We start from the raw sequence: 20,565 nt of genomic DNA on the forward strand, positions 1-20,565 counted from the left end.
GTGGTTGCCAGTGCGGAGGGAAGGATTGGGAGTTTGGGATTAGCAGATGCAAACTAGTATATATAAGATGGATAAACAACAAGGTCCTACTGTATAGCCCAGGGAACTATATTCAATATCCTATGATAAACCATAATGAAAAAAATATGAAAAAGAATATATATATCTATAACTGAGTCACTTTGCTGTATAGCAGAAATTAACACAACATTGTAAATCAACTATACTTCAGTAAAATTTTTTAAAAACCCAGACACAGATTCATACATAGACAATCACTTTATAACTAAAGAACCACTGCAGAGTAACAGGGAAGGATGTCTTTTTAAATAAATGGTGCTGTAACAATTGAATATCCTTAAGTGAAAAAAGAATGAGGGGAGGAAAGAGAGAAGGAAGGCGAGTGGGAAGGGTTTTGATTGCTGCTTCCCTTTGGATGAGGGAATCCAAATAAAAATGTGCTCACCTTCATTAATTCAGAGTGGAATAAAAATCAAAGCTGCAATGGGCTGTCACTGCACATTCTCTAGATTGGCTAAATTTTAAAAGTCGAACGATGTCAAATGTTGATAAGAACGTGGAACAGTGAGATCTAATATGCAATGTTGGTGGAAGTATACATTTGGATATCCACATTGGGAAATAGTTTTGCACCATCTAGTAATACTTTAGATGTTCATCTTGATGTAGCAGTCTTACCCCTAGAAAAGGTCTGCATAAGCACATCATGAGACATGTAGAAGAATCTCCAGAGCAACACTATTCATAATAACAAAAGACCAGAAAAAATGACCACCAAAGTAAAACCGATAGAGAAATTTTTATGCAATTGCAGTCCATACAGCAGCAAAAATCAATGAACAACAGCTACAGTAAGAGTAGAGTAAGTCCCCTACATACGAACGAGTTCCATTCCGATAGCGCATTCGTAAGTCCAACTTGTTTGTAAGTCCAACAAAGTTAGCCTAGGTACCCGACTAACACAATTGGCTATATAGTACTGTACTGCAATAGGTTAACAACACTTTTCACAGAAATAATACATAAAAAACAAACAAAAAATAAAACATTTTTAATCTTACAGTACAGTACCTTGAAAAGTACAATAGTGCAGTACAACAGCTGGCATACAGGGGCTGGCATCAAGTGAACAGGCAAGAAGAGTTACTGACTGGAGGAGGGAGAGGAGGTGGGAGATGGTAGAGCCGAAGGATCATCGGCAACAGGAGACAGAGGGCAAGCTGCAATTTTACTCACACATGATGTTGATGGCACAGGTTGTGGTTCCTTGTTGGATTCAGTTCTATCTACCCTCTTGAAAAAACGATCCAGTGACGTGTGTTCCAATCTTTGAAAGTTCGCAACTTGAAGGTTCATATGTAGGGGACTTACTATAAATCTTTTTTTTTTAATGTTGAGCAAAGGAAGGTAGACACAAAATGAGTCCTGTTTTAGTCCCTTCTGGCTGCTATACAAAGTACCACAGACAAGGTGACTTAGAAACAATGGACACTTATTTCTCACAGTTCTGGAGGCTGAAGTCCAAGATTAGGGTGCCAGCACAGTTGGGTGCTGGTAAGAGCCTTCTTATGAGTTACTTTTCATTGTCTTCCTCACAGGACAGAGAGCAGAGCAGAGAGGAAACAAGCTGCTCTCTCATGACTCTCACAAGGGCACGAATGTCACTCATGAGGGCTCCACCCTTATGACCTCATCTAAGTTACCTCCCAAAGGCCCTACCTTCTAGTACCATAATGCTGTGGGGCAGGGTTTCAACATAGGAACTTTAGAAGGACACAAGCATTCAGACCATAACAATTCCCCATGATTTCATTTTTATAAAGGTCAAAAATGGCAAAAACTAAGATACAGTGTTGAGAGATGCACGCTTATGTGGTAAAAGGGAAGAAAAACAAGGAAGTGAAGAGCATAAAAGTGGGGGATGGGATCAGGAGGGACTTGGGGGACTTTTAGGGTACTGGAAATGTATTTCTTGACACAAATGGTTGTTACTCGGATGGTCACTTTACACTGATTCATTGAGCTGCATATTTATGTTTCATGTGTTTTTGTATATGTGTAATTTTGTTTTTCCAAATGAAGTTTAAAAAAAAAACAGAACTGAAGAGGCTCAATTCAGGCAGATATATGAATAGGGGGAAATTGGTAGATTTGATAAATGACCTCTTCATATTTCAAGTAATGTCCATCATACTTTGAGATGTTTGTTTTCTGGTTTTGTTAAGACATTGTAAGTATTTTCATCATGTGTCTCTCCTGGGCAGTAATGACTGAGTCAGTGATCATGTACAGCAAGAATATTTGATTTTCACAAAAGTTGTATTTCATATAAAATATTCAACTTACATCAATTTTTCTTTACTCTGCATGAGGGGACACAGGTAAGAATGTTCAGAGAAGCATTATTCACAATAGCAAAAAACAGGAAAAGGTGTCCATCAAAGTGAAATTGATAAATCATGCTATATTTTGGCTATATTCAGCTACAAACTAAAAGCTACATACAGCAATCTGGATCAATCTTTTTTTTTTTATTTTTTTTAATGTTGAGCAAAAGAGGACCAATACAAAGGACAGGTTTTCTATGACTCAATTTTCATCAAATCCAAAAACATGCAAAATCTAAACTGTGGTGTTTAGAGGTGCACGCTTATATGGTAAAAGTGTGAAGAAAACCCAGGAAGTTATGAGCATAAAAAGGATGGGCAAGGCAGAGGAGCAGGGCTGACATGCACTAACACCATTCTAGACTCACTGGGGAGAGAAATCAAGTCTAGGAGAATCTCATTCCCTAAGGATGCTGAATAGTTTCTAGAATCATATATAGCATCTCAGGATTGGAAGGAATCCTAAAGATCACTAAGATAAGTAGCCCTTTGATTTTTTTCATTTCAATTTTCATTATTATGTTTCAAGACAACTTAGAGATTTCAATAGAGGGTTTCCAAACTTTTAATTTTGCCAGGTAAGGTATATTTAAAAACATACTACTATCTATCATTACCATTATTTCCTACAAGGTATGGTATTTCACCCTTAGAAAGTAAGAGGTAAAAAATGGAATAAATGGTAGTCCTTTAAATTGAATAAATGAAGGTTTAGAAGCTTTCATTTATAAGATATGTTGCCTATATCTTTCCAGGGACTTTGTAAAAATTTTATAGTGGACCATCAGCAGTCCCTAGACTAGCATATGGTGAACCTTGACCTCACCGACCACTTCTCTAATACTTGAGCCTTCTTCCCAAATCCCTGAGAAGTGTCATTTGCTTGAATACTTCCGGTGAATGAGAACTCACTCCCCCCTAATGACATCTCTTCATCTTTGAACATCTGCAGCTATTTGAACATTCTTCTGTTTGTTGAACCTAATTCCAGTTCTTTCCCTTTTGATTCATCGGTCCTAGATCAGTGACTGCACAGTCTTTTATTTGTCAGCCTCAAGATCTGAGCCACGTGCTTTTTCCCCTACCCGTGACCCATGATCCTCCTCATGTTTAAACAGCCTCAGATCTTTTGTACAGATTTCATACACATATCCCAAGTCATCAGCACCCTTGTCACTCTGCTAATAGTCTTCCTGTTTGTCTATATCCACTTGAAAAATGTGATATTCCAAACTGAGTACAAACAACTTTCCAGGTGTACTAGCCCAGAGGAGAGTAAGCCCTTCATCTCTCTTATTCTAGACTTTATACTTCTTCATTTAGTGTAGTCTAATTACAGTTTTCTCTGGATATGTGCCCAGGAGTGGTATGGCAGGATCATATAGTAGCTCTATTTTTAGTTTTTTAAGGACTCTCCATACTGTTCTCCATAGTGGCTGTACCACTTTACATTCCCACCAGTAGTGCAGGAGAGTTCCCTTTTCTCTGCACCCGCTCCAGCATTTATGATTTGTAGACTTCATGGTGATGGCCATTCTGACCAGAGTGAGGTGATAACCTCATTGTAGTTTTGATTTGCATTTCTCTAATAGCCATGTTGAATATTTTCTCATGTGCCTGTTGGGCATCTTTATGTCTTCTTTGAAGAAATGTCTGTTTAGATATTCTGCCCATTTTTTGATTGGGTTTTTTGGTTTTTTGATATTGAATTCTATGAGTTGTTTGTATATTTTGGAAATTAATCCCTTGTCGGTTGCATTGTGTGCAAATATTTTCTCCCATTCAGTAGGTTGTCTTTTTGTTTTGTTTATGGTTTCCTTTGCTGTGCAAAAGCTTTTAAGTTTCATTAGGTCCCATTTGTTTATTTTTGGTTTTATTTCCTAATGTATTGTAAAATTGCCCCAATCGACTCTCTGATTGTTATTAAGTCATTTGATAAAAACAATCTCATATGTGATTCAATGTGAATCTAGAAATTGGTTGGTCATAGAAAGGATAGAATAGTGAATCTTACAATTTGATAAGATATGAGAATGGCCAATTATTTTTTAAGTGCTCCAAATTCACCTAATTTGTGCTTAGCCCACATCTCTCCACTTGTCAGAAAGTGTACAGTGAGGTCCTCAGATGTCTTTCAGGGGACTCACGCATGACTGTGGTGTGCTGGCCAGTGTAGCGTGCTCCACGAAAAAGGAATTGAAGTTACTGAGCTGCCACTTGTCCTTGGGCCCGGCTCGCTGGCTCCACCCACTGGCACCAGGGTGTCTTACAGCTTCTCCAGGCTGGCTGACTCTCTGGAACTGAGACTCAACTCCCCACTCTGCAGCTTGCAGAATTTTTCTCCCTTCTTGGAAAATGAGAATAACGTGGATTTCCCACTTGCAGTCTTCTGTTACCCATGTTACTCTTGAGGTTACAGAAGTCCCACCAGTAGGAATTCAGTATCTCATTACCTACACCTTGATTTGCCTGGGCCAAAAGGCACAAAAGTAAAATGACAAAATGTCCTTACCTATCTTGTGCATAATGATGAAGTAAGACAATTTACAGAGAAATTAAATTATTAATAATAAAAGTACCAATTTTCATTTGTACTGTTAAGAGACTGTGTGTTTGTATAAAATTTATCCCAGCCTCTATTATTTAGCAATATGTATATAGCTAAGTGTAACCTTATTATATATATTTGATATCATATTTAATAGAATTTCACTCATGACCCACAAGCCGTTTGCAGAGAGATAGTATGAAACAGGGTTTCTTTTTTTCAAATTCAAAAGAGGAGAAAATACTTATTTTCGTAAAATATTCTCTAACCTAAATAAAAAGGCTTAAATGCATTTGCATTGCATAAAATTAAGATATTTATGCAGAGTCTATTACTTATAAGTAGCAAACCAAAGCTTGTTCTCTGTTTTACTTGTCTAATCCTTAAGAAGTCACCCTCTGGGGAACTCACCCATGGTATTTTTGTTCTTCCAGCATCAATAAAATACAGTGGTAGAAAAAAGACTGAAAAATTGAAATTTGAGAATTATTTGCACTCCCATCCCATTCCAATCTGGCTCGTTCCTTTAACAAGTATTACTTGAGCATCTACTACACACCCAGTCCTGTTGTTCTAGGCACTAGGGAGACTGACGTGAAACAGACAAATCCCTGCCCTTTTGTAGCTCAGTTTTAGTGTGGGAAACAGACAGCAATAAAGTAAATATATAGATAATTTAGATAAGGTTAAGAGTGGTGAAGAAAGTAAAGCAGGATGGGGGCTAGAGATTAACGGAGTGAGGGAAGGAGATATTTTAGGTAGAACGACTTAGAGACTCAAAAGTTGCCATATTTTCTGTTCCTCTAACAGTTGGACTTTGCTGGCTTTCATCAATTACTACACTCTCCCTCTTCCTCCTCACCTCTGGAGGGAAAAGAACGGCAAGGAAAACCAAAGGACAAACGACTGAGCGTTATTTCTGGGACTTAGTGAGACTCACCTTGATTTTGTTTTCTGGGTTTTTAAAAAATAAATTTATTTATTTATTTTTGGCTGCGTTGGGTCTTCGTTGCTGTGCACGGACTTTTCTCTAGTTGCGGCGAGCGGGGGCTACTCTACTTGTGGTGCGCAGGTTTCTCATTGCGGTGGCTTCTCTTGTTGTGGAGCACGGGCTCTAGGCGCGTGGGCTTCAGTAGTTGTGGCTTGCAGGCTCTAAAGCACAGGCTCAGTAGTTGTAGCGCACAGGCTTAGTTGCTCCACGGCATGTGGGATCTTCCCGGACCAGGGCTCGAACCCATGTCCCCTGCATTGGCAGGCGGACTCTTAACCCCTGCACTACCAGGGAAGTCCCTCATCTTGATTTTGGGTAAAGAAAGAAAGAGAGGAGCAAAGAGGGGCTAGGAATCGGTTTTGGCTTTAGCTGTCAAAGAGGAGAGGAGAGACTCCAAGAAGAGAAGGTGTTAAAGAAATCGCAGTGCTTCAGAGGCATGACCAGAAAGGAGGTCTAGGGGGGGAAGGATTGTAATGAACTCATTCCTTCTTCGACTGGAGCCTGGCTAGCTTGAGGGAGGTTTTGCTTTCTTCAACTGGCAGTATGCGTGATTGACTCGTTAAAGAGGCACTGAACAAGGATTATTAACCTGGGTCTTCCAGTCTTCAAGAGGTCTTTGGACAGAATTCAAGCGGTCCGTGAAATGGTGCAAGAGAGAGAAAAATCAAATACATCTTTATTTTCATCAACCTCTAACTAAAATTAATCTATTCCATCAAATATAACCACCACAAACATCACATTACAGTTGTTGCAGATACCTGGAAATATCATTTTCGCTCATTAGCATTCCAAAACCACAGTGGGCAGGAGACCCGCCCCTGGATCTCATTTACTGCATTAATAAAGAAGCACACGTATTACTGTATCTCACATTTTCTTCAGTATTCTGATGATTGCATTTCAATATAATTGGCTTACTTTGTAATCCTTTGCATTCTAAATATTATGCATTTAAAAACATAATGCAGAGAAGGAGTTCAGAAGCCTCAGCCAAATGCCAGAGGGCTAAGAACTCTTGTTTTACACTCTGTCAGGAGCTTGATTGGGAAGAACAGAATCCTTCAAGTCATTCCGTGCCAAGGGAGCCTGCAGAATTGCCAAAGAACAGATAGGACCGCATTCGCCCCTTGCCTCTGGGGCTCCAGGCACTCGACTTTAGGAGAGACTAATAATAATCAGGACTCTTCTTTCTAGCTTGCTAAGGTGTCACCCATCCATCCTGTGGGTTTGGATACTGTCAGACATTTCAGGGGAAATAGTGCCGCCTGGTGGCAAATGTTCTTCCTCAGCCTCACACTTCTCTCTGTCTTGCAGGTAGGAACATTCAGGGTAGAACACATTGGCATTTAGAATGGTCTGTGCATAGCTCTACCACGTTTCTTTCCACTACATGTGTCCAGGCTTGCCAATTCCCAGTATCACAAATTTGATCCATGATAATATTCAAGCCAGGTTTTGCAGAATCATACTTTATGTCTCCTTTTAGAAATGTTCATCAGTGGGCAGTGATTGGCAGTGTTTAAATTCCCATGCTCACAGGGCTTCTATAATGGTGACAGTCTCTTTCCCCTCAAAAAAGCGTTTTTATTTGTCTTAGTGCTTGGAGCGTTTCAAATGCAAGGTGCACGGAGAGATACGAAGGCTGCAGGGGACTCCTTTTCTGTCTGTCTGGAGGCTTCAGGTGGCATTGATCTTAGTGGATTCTGGGTTTCTGACACGTTGACCCTGGATTTGCTTCCTCACTTTGGTCAATTTGTCCTTGAATCATCAGTTGCGACGCCAGCTCCTGACGTGGGCTCTGCTACTTCTCCTCCCTTCCCCAACCACTTCTCACGACCTCCACTGCCCCCTCACTGGTCTAAGCCACCAGCCTTTCCTCTCAGGTTGTCCTAACAGCCTCCTAACTGGGCTACCTTCTTCCTTTGCCCCCTTGAGTTCATTCTCCATGTGGCAGACAGGGAGCCTATAGAGACACAAGTCAAATCATACCACTCCTCTGCTCAAAATCCATCTCACTCAGAGTCAGAATAAGTCTTCACAATATCCTACAAGGCTCTGTAATCAGGCCTGCGGATAACTCTCTGATCTCACCTCCTACTACCCTCACCCTCAGCAACAATACTGGCCTCCTTGCTGTTCCTCAACCAAACCAGGCATGTTTCTGCCTCAGGGCGTTTTTACTTGCTGTTCCCTCTGCCTAAAACGCTGTTCCTCCAGGGACCAACATGGCTCACTCTCTCACTTCTTTCACAGGACCAGAGACCCATACCCCTTATTTTATTTTTCTCTGTAGCACTTACCGCCATCTCACATTTTATGTATTTTACTTATTAATTTTTATTGTCTTCCTCCACCTGCTAAAACATGACAGTATCCCTAACATCTAAAAAAGTACCAGTCACAGAGCAGAAAATCCCGTGTCTGTTGTATGAGTCCTATTTCCTGCCATTAGGAGATCACGCTCTACCTGATGGATGGACCGTCTTTCACGTCTGCAGTGAGGTCTGTCCCCCAGCCGCCACTCAAGACTCTCCTGGCCTGAGGTCACTGGATGACTTTCCTGTTCCGAGCTATATAGCAGACTTCTCTGTTGCTTGTAGCATTAAAGCAGGACCCCCCAAAGCAGAGTGGCCCAAATCTACTTTTTCTGTCAAATTTGAACCAACCTTGGGATGCAAGGGTCACTAAGAGGCAAGTTTTCAATATGATTACTTTGTGGAAGTAACAGTATGCAAGTTGACAATGCTTGTATAGGGTGGCTTGCTTTAGTTTCTCCTGAGAGCTTTTAAAAAATACCAATGCTTAGATCCTTCCGCTAAGGGAGCCTGACCCCATTAGTCTGAGCTAGTGGTGAGGGGCGGGGGCCTTGTAGGGTGTCAGGCATTGGTAGTTTCAAAAAGCTACCAGGTGTGCAGCCAGGGAGGAGAAACCCTGATTCAGGGCTTTAGAACTGGCAACGCATTTTCATGCATTGTTGTCTTTGCTTCTTATATTACGTCCACGTGACAGGTGGGGTGGCAGGTGTTTTTGCCCCATTTTACAGGAGATCCAAGAAGATCACTGACTTGGCAGCCAGGAAGTCTAAGAGTTAGGATTTGAATCCAGCTTTGGCCCCAAATCCGGGACTCTTTCCAACCAGCGTAGAGCAAAAGTCACCTCTAAATGAGGTTGTAAATCCATCCAGAACAACGTTCTCCTCGATGGCGTATTTCTAACTGCACTTCTTTCTCCGTGAGGCTGCGTGAGAACAGAGACCCGGCTGCCTTCTTCGCTCAGAGCCTAGCGCAAGTTATTTGTTGAGTGAAGGAATGAGGAATGAGTGAATGCAGGCTTTGCACCGTTGGCCCATTTGCTCTGCTGTTGTCCGCAAGTTCATTGTCAGTTCGGGTGCATTTGTGCTGCTTCGGTCGGCTGCACTGTCCGGTGACAGTTCCGCTCAGATGCTGGTTTTACTCCAGGGACATCTGAGCTCACATTTTACCCAGATCAGGGGAGCTGCCATGAACCCTCTTTTCTTCCCTTTTCCTCAGCACATTTCTGCAGCTGAAAGATTGACTGAGGCATCGGCATGAAGAAATTACATTTCTGTCTGCTCAGAAGTCCCACACCAGTGGGCTTGTCATAGGTAGGCCTCAGTGGAATAGTTCTCTTTCCCAGCAAGTCAGAGTGGAAAGAGAAGGGAAGAGTGATCTTCATTAAGATGTGTTCACCCATCACTTTCTTTCCAGATGAATCTAATAGCTCCCTACAAACTGGAAAAGTCCCATCACCTCCTGTTTCCGTGAGGGTGCTTTTGGATGAGATAGCGTTAAATTGGTTGACTTTGAGGAAAGCAGATTGCCCCTATCAGGTGGGTGGGCCTTATCCAATCAGTTGAAAACCTGAATAGAACAAAAGACTGACCTCCTGGAAGCAAGAGGGAGTTCTGCCAGCAGACGGCCTTTGGACTTGAACTGCAATGTCAGCTCTTCCCTGGGTCTTCATCTTGATCACCTTTCGACTTGAACTACAGATTTCGGACTTGCCAGCCTCCATAATCACGTGAGTCAATTGTTTAAAATCAATGTCTTTCTCTCTCTCTATGTATGTATACACAGATACTATGGATTCTTTCTCTGGAGAACTCTGACGAATACACCCCAGTAATAACAACCCAAAATATCTCCAGACATTGCCAGGTGACCACTGGGGGGCAGAATAGTCTCAGTTGAGAACCACCGCTGGTGACAGGTGAGGCTCCCTCACGGCATAGTTTCTGGAGAGGCTGACCTGGCTAGAATAGTCCAGAACCTAATGGAAGCTAAAATACCTCCTAGAAGGTGTTCTCTATGTGTGATTCAGTTGGAATTTGTTCCCGGTCTGGTCTGACAGCAGAGGTCTCAAGGAGTCTCTGGAGTATTTTAAGCTAAAACTAATCAGCTTTGCCTTGAGCCATCAAATTCTCTCTTCTAGAAAAACTGTGTCATACTTGCCTGAATTTTACTTCAAAGAAAAATGAAAGCAAATCACCTTTGAATCCAGTCCTTACAGACTTTCTCATTTATAAGATTTTCTCTCAATTACCTTATGTTGAAAAATAGAATATTGCTTAGAGAAGATGAGCCATAAACTAGTTCAGATCAATGCAGATTTTGGATGTGAGTAGAAGGCTCCTGAGAGAATCAGGTTTTTTTGTTTTTTGGGTTTTTTTTAAGGGACAAAGAAATATTACACAGTCATTATTCCTGGGTGGTAAACTTGAATGTTGAAAGTCCTTTCTGAAAACAGTATTGGGTGACTCCAAAAGTGCCTCTATTGATGACAAGGATACTTCCATCAAAAGTGAATATGGGGCTTCCCTGGTGGCGCACTGGTTGGGAGTCTGCCTGCCAATGCAGGGGACATGGGTTCGAGCCCTGGTCCGGGAAGATCCCACATGCTGCAGAGCAGCTGGGCCCATGCATCACAACTACTGAGCCTGCACTCTAGAGCCCACGAGCCACAACTACTGAAGCCTGAGTGCCACAATTACTGAAGCACGCGCGCGCCTAGAGCCTGTGCTCCGCAACGAGAAGGCACCGTAATGAGAAGCCCGCGCACCTCAACGAAGAGTGGCCGCCGCTCGCTGCAACTAGAGAAAGCCCATGCACAGCAACAAAGACCCAATGCAGCCAAAAATAAATAAATTAAATAAATAAATTTTTAAAGAAAATGAATATGAATAAGGCAAGCTAAAAAAAAATAACAAAGACATCCTAGACAAAAAAAAAAAAATGAATATGAAGGCTTTATTAAATGAAACATAAAAGCAAACAATATTTCCAAATTTGTATCTTATTTTAAATGTGGCTTTGAGTATGTCCATGTCACTAAGTAAATTAAATATTACAAGGAGACATTTGGCTAGTTCTCCTATACCTGTAAACGCTGGCCCAAATGTACTTTTGCAGATTGTCTCGCCGACAGGAAGGAACCCTGAATGGTCAGCATCTACGGTATTCTTTAAGGCAAAAGGATCAGAGGGTGACCAAGCCTGTCCCCTCCCTCCCTCCCTCTCCTCTCTCAGCCTTTCTACTCTGCTTTTTCTCCACTTCCTCCCCCTATACCCCAGCCTCCTCTTCTGCTTCACTCTCCCATTTCATCTTCCTGTTCTCCTTGCTTTGCTTACTCTCCTTGCTTTTTCCTTTTTCCTTTTTCCTTTCAAATATGTACCTTTCAAAGATCTCCATCCCCTTGGGCATATGTGCCCATTCTTGTTCTCCTGTCAAATGTGATGGAAAGATGAGAAGAATTTAGGAGAAGAAAGGGGAAAAAATCAATTCTCGTTGCATCACTGAGAATGTCAGTGTGGAGGAGCCTCCAGAGACGAACAAGGTCTGGGAAAAGTCACGCGGAGGATGGTTCCATCCATACACTTGGCAAAATATCACTCGCTGCCCTCCCATCCGAACCTCAGAACGGCGCGCATAGTTTCAACAAAGCAAACAGAAAAGGGAAAGGTTATATATTTCTTCTACTGCAGGGATGAATTTGCTGCAGGAATCAGCATTTTTTCTTTTGAAATCAGATTGATTGGGCTGCGCTCCCAACCGCCAGAGGTAGTGAATATTTTCAGCTGGGTTTGTGGAAACCGCTCCCTCGCTCGTGGATCTTAAAGAATCCTACAGGATGTCAGCTGCCCCCAAAACTGAGGAGTGAGCCTTTAATCTTTAGTTTGTGATGGCGGCCGAGGAAATGCCCATTTCCCAGGTCCCGTGACCTTCTGAGGCAGGTGCCCCTGCCCCACCCTGTATCGCCCACATTCCAGGAGTCCCTGACCCCGCCTCCACGCCACTGCCCATCACCGCCCGGATTTTGCCCTTCCAATCCCCGCAGTGTTTTCCCTGTTGGACATTTCAGCTCCATTCTTCCAGGAACACAGCCTTTTTCTTTTTCCCTTTCTTTCTTTCTTTTTTTTTTAATAAGTCTGACTATCTTGCCAAGGAGCATAGGGGTGAGAAAAGGGGAAAAGACCTCTTATTTTTTAGTGACAGCTTTGAGAGTGAGATTGAATGAACGCCTCAGTAAATTACTCTCCCATGCTCCTTCCATTTTCTACCTTCAGCCTTTGGTGAGTTTTCTCAAAAGCTCCTGCTTGAAATATTTGAACAAACTGCTAGGTTATACTTACCTTATTTTTTATCTCCGTTATCCATAGGTAATGTTTCTTGGTTTACGTTATTTCTTCATTACTTTTTCTTTTGTTCCCGTGCAAAAGACAGATTGGCTAAAATGAGCAAGTCTGGAAATTGGATGTGTGTTACTCTCCCATGAGTCTGTTTATAAGCTTTACCATTCCTTTCCCCAGATCCTTCCCTAATATGTGTATTTCATAGGTGTTATAAATGATGAGTCTTGTAAGTACTTATTTTCCCTAATGTATTAAAAAGAATACATGTGGGGCAGGTGAACTTTTTTCAGAGGTTAACTCCACAGTCATTAAGTGGACAGAGTCCCTTGTTGCCTTCTAAGGCAAGGGTCTATAAAACCAAGCCTTGCAGTTCTTCCTTTATAAAAGCTCTTGAAATCTGTTCCTTCTTTTCGTTTCCTGCTGTCAGCACATTGGTCTGGACCCATGTGACTCTCTGCTTAGGGGTCTTAACCTACTGCTGCTCCTGCCTGTAGCAGATCCTGCCAGTAGTCTGTCCGTATCACCCACCCCTTTCTATTCTGCACACTGCCCCCCCCCTCCATTGCCAGCAGGTGCATTTATGTCTGTTTCTCCAATGCTACCAGATGGCATTTTGATGGTTCTGGGGAACCTCGAATCCCCGCCCCCCAGGAGCAGCCCTCAACCAATGACTGCTGGGAGCTCATGTATAAACACCTCAGCTCCTGCATCCCTTGGGTGGGATACCTCTGAGTTGTATGTCCTACACGGGCTCCCAGAGTCCCCCAACAAGACTAATCTCCAGTTATCCACAATGATAAATTACTTGACAATGAATACTTTTACTGTCTGCCTTCTGTTCCCCATCTCTCTCCCCCAGTCCCATGTTGATATGTCCCGGCACCACCCCCAAAATCAGTTATTTTCACTTGAGTCTTGGTTTTAAGGTTGACTTCTGGAGGAACTCATTCTAAGACATTGCCTCTCATGTCAACCCCCACTAAACAGTCATGTTATATTGAACTTTCTTTAAAAGTTCAAGGAGGTTAAAAAACAAAAACTTTGTAAACATCACCATCTCCACTCAGAAATCATTGGCAACTTCCAGTGGATAAAGTACAGATGGTCTTAGCCTATGGCTTAAGATTCTATATCATGTGGCTTTTTTCTACCTTCTGTAATCCTGTCTCCTACAACTTCCTTCCACTCAAAATGGAGGTTCCAACCATTCCCAGAGGGCACAATGCTCGTCTTGACCCCCAAGCATCTGCCGGTACTATTCCCACCACCTGAGCCCCACGCCCCGCTGCTTCAGTGTATCTGAGGCCACCAACCATCAGGACCGTTGTCCTCTTTGTGGACCTTTTTGCTGAACACACCATAACTTTGGCACTTTGCCTTTACTTCTTTATTCTGATATTTACCATATTTTTCTTTATTCCTCTCCTGGCCTCCCACCTAACTGTGAACCCCTCCTAGGGAAGTTAAACCACTTTCTGTCTTTAGGACCTAGAATGTAGGTTTACAAACACTAGGTGAGGAGACAAAATTCATACTCTGCCATTTATTAAATGTGTGACTGAGCAATATATATATCGTCTCTTTGAACTTGTTTCTGTATTAGTGATATATCGGTAATGTAACACTACATATAGTTGTGATGATTTGAGTGACATAATACATATGAAAAGTGCTCTCGAAACTATCCAACGGTATCTAGTTAGTCATGATTAAGTGGTTGGCAAATAATTCCTTCTGCTGCTGCTGAAAGTGGGAATGATAAAGTTACGTAAGACAAGCAGCTCCCTAGAGATAAAGAATGAGTATCAGGAAAAATCAGCAAAAAAATATGTATCATTACATTGAGTTTTATTGAACCAGTTCATGGGCAATAAGGTAGCATGATTCTATCTACCTCACATATTCATTAATCCTACAGAAGTTTATTGTTTCGATGTCAGATCATTTTTCTCCCCTGCTCAAAACCCTCAGACGGCTCTTCTTTTTCACTCAGAATAAAACCCAAAGTCCTTAAAATGGCCTAAAAACCCTTTCACCACCTGCCAACCAGCCCCGCCCTCCTCCTGAACTTGTTTCCCGTTACTCCTCTCCCTGGCCGATTCCAGCCTCCTTGGCCTGCCCCCGTTCCTCAAAGACATAGTCATGTGGGGTCCTGACTCCTGCCTTGGGTCCTTTGCTCCAGCTCTTTCCTCTGCCTGGAAGGCTCCTTTCCCAGATGCATGTTTGGCGAACTCCCAACCTCCCCAGATTTCTCCTCAAACCTCTCCTTAGTGACACCTACTTGGACCACCCTATTTGGTATTATAACCGGTTCCCCCACTCTGGTTCTCTCTTTACCCAGCCCTATTCTTTTTACTATAGTACTTCTCATGTATCCTACAATGCCCTTATATAGTGTTTGTTATTGTTTGGTGTTTATTATCAGCAAGTCTTAGTTTTGTTGACTAATATATATCCCAAGTGCCTACAACAGTGCCTGGGACAGAATAGCCACTGAATAAATACAGTTGCTGAATTTGTTGACTCAAGTTCTTACTATGTGCCCACAAATAAATAAGCTCTGATCCTTATACTTCTGCAATTATAGTTTAACAATGACACCCATTTCACAAATGTGATCGACAACTGAATATGTGCCAGGCAATCTGCAAGGCCCTAGAGATACTGCAGCAAACAGAGGACAGTTTCCCTGCTTTCACACAGCTAATCCTTGTGAAATGATATGATGTTGTAAAAATTCAGGTGTTAATATAGGTGAAATACTCAGCCACCAAATTAAAAATTCCATTAAAAATTAAAAATTGTTATTTTCACGTCCCTGTCTTGTGGACAGAACACCAAGAGCACCCGGCCTTGCACATACTAAACCTCAGCAATAAAGTGTATTAAGACAAACACTGGACTGTGTACTCCCCAACAACCTAACGTCTACTTTCAATGCGAAGTCATGTTTTGATTCAATAGTTTATATAATTTATTGTCCAAGGAGCTATTTTTTTGGAAGACCTATTGCTTTGAGTTGCTAAATACTAGATAATATGTTAAAGAGTATATGGTAGAAATTTATCTTGTCCCCCTAAATATAGGAAAGACATAAGGTTAGGCTTCTAAAGCCCTGGTGATGGTTCTGGTTTTTGTCCTGGTCTTGACACTAAACCAGTCATATGACAGTGCCAGGCAGAGTGTGCACCGCTCGGGTCTTCCTTCAGGAGAGAGCTTGCTGCAGGAGGTGAGAGGTGGGGTTAGCTGAAGGCCTCCAGCTCTCAGACCTTCGGCATCCACCACAGTGTCCAAACCAAGGCCACAGGCTTCCGGGGCTTCTCCAAGCCAACGACAGAACGTGGCTGCGATGCAAGAGCCAGGCCATCCCTGCCCAACTCGGGACTCTTCTAACGGCCAGTTTTTGCTTTGAGTCTCCACACCAGCCTGGCCAAAGCATTCTCAGAGCTGTTCTCTGGGGCTCTTCCTGTACAATCCTTCCTTCCCGCATTGCAGTCCGAGGCCCTTCCTCTTACCCCGCTTCCTCTTCCCTTTATCTTTACAGGCTATTCCCTGCATAAATCTTATGTTTCTAACTCTGCTTTTGCTTCCCAGAAAACTTGAAATAACACCACTGGTACCAGGAGTGGTTCCAGAAAGCTGGCAAGAAGATGGGGTTGGAGACGGGATCACTCACCACAGGCTGGTGAAGAGGACCCCAGTCCAAGTGGTAAGTGGGGCACAGCTAGTCCTTGGCACAGATGGTTGTTCAACTACTAAAAACAATCACCACTGATGAGCAGGGCGTCCCCTGGTGGAGAGGAATGCCCTTGCCAGGGCGGCGGTTCAGGCATTTGAAGGTTATGGGGTGCTTCCGTGTATCTAAGGGGAGTGGAGTTGGAGGACTCCCTGCAGAGTGACGGTGAGGACTGGAAACAGATAGTTAAAGGCGAGTGAAGGAAGCAGAGGCATCTCTGGTCACTTGCAAAGAGGCTCCTGTCCCTTGCGGGAGAGGACAACGTGAAGAGCAAGCCCAAGATTCCAGAGTCACGGGTCTCCAGAACCTTTAAAATGCTTAGCCAAGGCAGCCTGTTACACTGAGGCCAGTGGCCCACTTGGGAGAACTTGAGACCCTGAGCTATGGGATGGGGACATGAGCGGGTGCCCCCAGTTTTGCTCTTCTGACTGCCCTGAACATGCAGAGCTTGCAGAGGTGGCCACACTGCCTCGTAAAGATCCACACTCTGCTTAAGCAGGAAGACACTGCAGAGGCCTCTCCCTGCAAGACAAACCTGCTCCCCGAAGCCCTGCTCTCAGGAGCTGCCCCCACTGCCTCTCCTGGCTGCCAGGCCAGTAACTAGGGTTAAGTCCAGCATAGCCCAGCAGAGGACATGCTGGGCCTGATGAAGGAGAAGAGAAACTACTCCCCCCCCCTCCCATGGGACCAGCACGAGTTGGCCAGCATACAACTGTCAGGGAAGAAGACTACCCAGGGACTGGGTTATGAGGGTGCTTGACCAAGGGGCTGGAAGGTAAGAGTGAACAAGCGGGAAAACTCTGACTTGGGGTCACTTTCTTGGGACATGGGATTTAACACTCCAGCGAGGACCCTGGGGGAATGGGGCAAACACTATGTTTTTACTCAAATCACAGAGCAGAGGTGAAATGCCTGAGTTACCACAGCAGATGGTAAAATAGGATGGAAAAAACAGATGGAAAATCGGATCAGAAACAGTTCACACTCCTTGGAATGAACAACAATATTCATTTACAGTTTTGCACCAGGGCTATGTTAGCTCGCCCACCTTCTGTCTTAATATAGTCCAAAGAGATCTGGACCATCTGGACATCCCGCAGAACATCACACTGATGCATTACATTTGTAAAATAAAGACATGGCTAGCATGCTAGAGACCTTGGTAAGAAGCATGTGTTCAAGAAGGTGGGAAATAAACTCTACAGAGTTTCAGGGACAGGCCACTTCAGTAAAGTTTTCAGGAATCCTAAAAATCTAGGACTAAAAAAAAGGAGGTACACATTTTTAGGGTCGGGGCATGTCAGGATATCCCTCCAAAATAAAGACACGTTGTTGCCTCTTGGATTCCCTATTACAAACAAGGAAATACAATATCTGGGGGGCCTCTTCAGGTTCTGGAGGCCAGATAGTCCACACCTGGGAATCTTGCTCTGGTCCATGCGCTGGAGGGTGTGGAAGGCTGCCACCTTTGAGTGGAGCCTGGGTCAGGAAGGAGCTGTGCAGCAGGTCTAGGCTGTAGTGAAAGCAGCCTCTCCACTTAGAGCAGAACATGGGGCAGACCCTGTGGTGTGGGAAGTGTCAGTGGTGAGAAAAGATGCAAGCGCAGAGTTCATGGTAAGCCCAAGTAGGAGGATCATAACACAGGGCCTTGGGGTTCTCTAGCAAGGCCTTGCCATCTGTAATGGAGAATTATGTGCATCTGAAGAAATAGCTCCTAGCATGTTACTGAGCCCTCATAGAGACAGAGTGCTTGATGATAGTGTACCAATGACCATCCACCCACAGCTGCCCGTTAGGAGGTGGGTTCTGTCTCACCTGTCAATGCATAAAGTGAAAAGGGCCCAGCAACAATCCATTATAATGTGGAAATGGTATATCAGGGACTGAACCCAAGTAAAACCAGAGGGCATGTGTCAGCTGCACGAATAGAAAACCCAGACCTCCATATCACCCACGTGATTACACCAGCCCCGCTTCCTCGTCTCTCCCCGATGGCCACAGAGCTGGGTGCCTTACAAATAGCTGATGGAGGAGAAAGCCCAAGCACAGTTTACAGATGAGTTGGCTAGGCTTGGGGGTGCAAACTGAAACTAAATAGTAGCATTACAACCTCATTCAGGCTGAAAGACAGCAGAGGGGGAGAATCTTCCTAATGGGCAAGCAGTGCTCCTGGTCATCCAATTTATGTGGAAGGAGAAGTGGCCCAAGGTGAGAACATGTAGAAATTCCTATCATTGGCCAATGCCCCAACCGGCTGGTCAGGGACCTGGAAGGAAAAGGACAGTGGGAAACAAGGAGGTCCAGGGTAGAGGCAGATGGGAGTGGACACAGCAAGTGACAATTTTCACATTGTTAATACCCATCAAAAGGCATCCACAATAAACACTGAACAACCAAGAAGACAAAAACGACTCGGCCAGTTGACATTAGTGAGCTTGCAGCACTGGGCACTCTAGAGCTGGCCTGATGGGTACATGAACAGAGAGGCCACAATGGCAGAGACGGAGGCTACACATGGGCCCAACAGCATGAACTTCCACTTAACCAAAGCCAATCTAACTAGTGATTCCTCTGAATGTAGAACCTGCCAGCAACAGAAACCAGTGCTGAGCCCCTGATATGGCACTGTTTCCCAGAGACCAACAGGCCACCTGCTGGAAAGTTGATGACGCTGGGCTCCTTTTATTCTGGAACGGCCAGCTGTTTCTCCTCATAGGGATAGAGTCCTATTCCAAGTATGGACTCGCCTTTCCTGCCCAAGAGCCTCAGCCAGCACCGCTATCCAGAAGCTAAGAAGTGCCTGATCCATGGTCATGGAAAACTACACAACATGGCATCTGAATAGGGAACACACTTCACAACAAGGGAGGTCATGTGATCCACAGGACATATCACATACTGCACCATCCAGAGACAGCCGACCTGACAGAGCTTTGCATTGGCTTTCTAAAGGTGCAGTTGAAGCACCAGCTTAGAGGCCATAATATGCAAAAATGGGATGCTATCTTCCAGAATGCAGAATAAATAAATCTAAATCAGAGATCTCTATATAGTGCTGTAAGAAGAAGACTCCATAGGCCTGAGACCTAAGGAGCAGAAGCAGGAATGGCCCCACTTGCCATCATTGTAAATGGCCCTCTGGGGCCATTTGTGTTTCCTGTTCTTACAGCTCTGGGCTCTGCAGAGTTCGAGGTCTTTGTCTCAAAGGGGACATATTCTTGGCAGAGGACAGAGCAAGAGTTCCCCTGAACTATGGCTGCTACCTGGACATTTTGGACTCACTGTGTCCAGGACCAACAGTGAGGAGTCGCTGTGTTGGCAGGAGTGATGAACTCTCATCAGGAGGAGGAGACGGGGACGTGTGGGATCGCTGTAGAGCCCAGGCGATCCACTTAGGTGCCTCTCGGTACTCCTTAGCCCCCATTATATCTGTAAGCAGACCTCTGTAGTAGTCCTTGCCTTACAAGGGTATGATTACCAGAGTCTCAGAACCCTCAATTAAAAGATCTTCTTTACTACCTCCTTCTCCTTTTGTCCTTCCCTTCACAGGTGTCAGATCAGTATTAGATCAGTATTATGGTCTGAGGCTTCCCTCTTAGTCCTGTTCCCTCTATCCTTGCCTTTCACAGGCTTTCCCCCCAATAAATGTCTTGGCCTTTTAGTTCTATCTTGGCATCTGTTTCGTGGAGAATTCAAACTGACATAATGGGCTTAGGTTAGTTGGCTAATCTTTTCTCCATCTTAAAAGTAGGAGGAAAGTTGGGTAGGGACGTAGAGCTAGACATCATTGTAAGCCCTGACTTAACCTGTCTATAGTTTTTAAAAGTAAAATGGCAGAAATAGTTTAAAAATTATTAATTTATTAATAAGCTTGGTTATCAAGTCTTTATTGCTCAGAAATCAAGGAAATCACAAGCCAAAACCAGTCACTAGTTTCCAAAGGAAATACCTCTTATAAAGCCCGAAAACAAAAATTTAACGAAAACTTAAACCAAAAACGTGTTAATTGTTCTCATCCTCGCTAAAACCTGGGGCTGGTACATTTTGCTTGAGGAGTTTTGTTTTACCATAGTGCACTGTTGATGCTCCATGTATAAGTGATAACTCCAGTGGGCTTAACTTAAAGTGGGCTTTAAGTGATATTAACTAATCTTTGGCATGATCTTTCATTAAAGGTGGTATTTTATACTACAGTCAGATACACTTTCATTTTGATGGTCTGATTTTTCT

The 20,565-nt window shown here is 43.5% G+C and overlaps 2 protein-coding genes across 4 annotated transcripts in view; both read left to right on the plus strand.

Moving 5' to 3' along the window:
- Window positions 1-20,565, plus strand: part of LOC309634387 (histone-arginine methyltransferase CARM1-like) — a 299,419-nt gene that overhangs the window by 275,131 nt on the left and 3,723 nt on the right. The window contains exon 13 of one of the 3 annotated variants that reach the window (XM_082404408.1): window positions 9,481-9,669. The exons of 1 other annotated variant lie outside the window; for it this stretch is intronic. In XM_082404408.1, the coding sequence (XP_082260534.1) occupies window positions 9,481-9,505 (25 nt within the window). In that variant the 3' untranslated portion in view covers window positions 9,506-9,669. Of the gene's footprint in view, window positions 1-5,766; window positions 5,949-9,480; window positions 9,670-20,565 lie in introns of those variants that run through there. One more of the 3 variants, XM_082404405.1, reaches the window with a different exon arrangement.
- LOC309634407 (uncharacterized protein) lies at window positions 9,682-19,996 on the plus strand. Its single transcript, XM_082404467.1, has 3 exons — window positions 9,682-9,991; window positions 16,194-16,308; window positions 19,505-19,996. Exons 1-3 carry the CDS (start codon window positions 9,909-9,911, stop codon window positions 19,661-19,663), a joined length of 357 nt encoding a protein of 118 aa, XP_082260593.1. The 5' UTR covers window positions 9,682-9,908; the 3' UTR covers window positions 19,664-19,996.

The sequence above is a fragment of the Balaenoptera borealis genome, assembly GCF_965194805.1.
Source record: "Balaenoptera borealis genome assembly, chromosome: 8".
In the NCBI taxonomy this organism is placed as follows: Eukaryota; Metazoa; Chordata; class Mammalia; order Artiodactyla; family Balaenopteridae; genus Balaenoptera; species Balaenoptera borealis.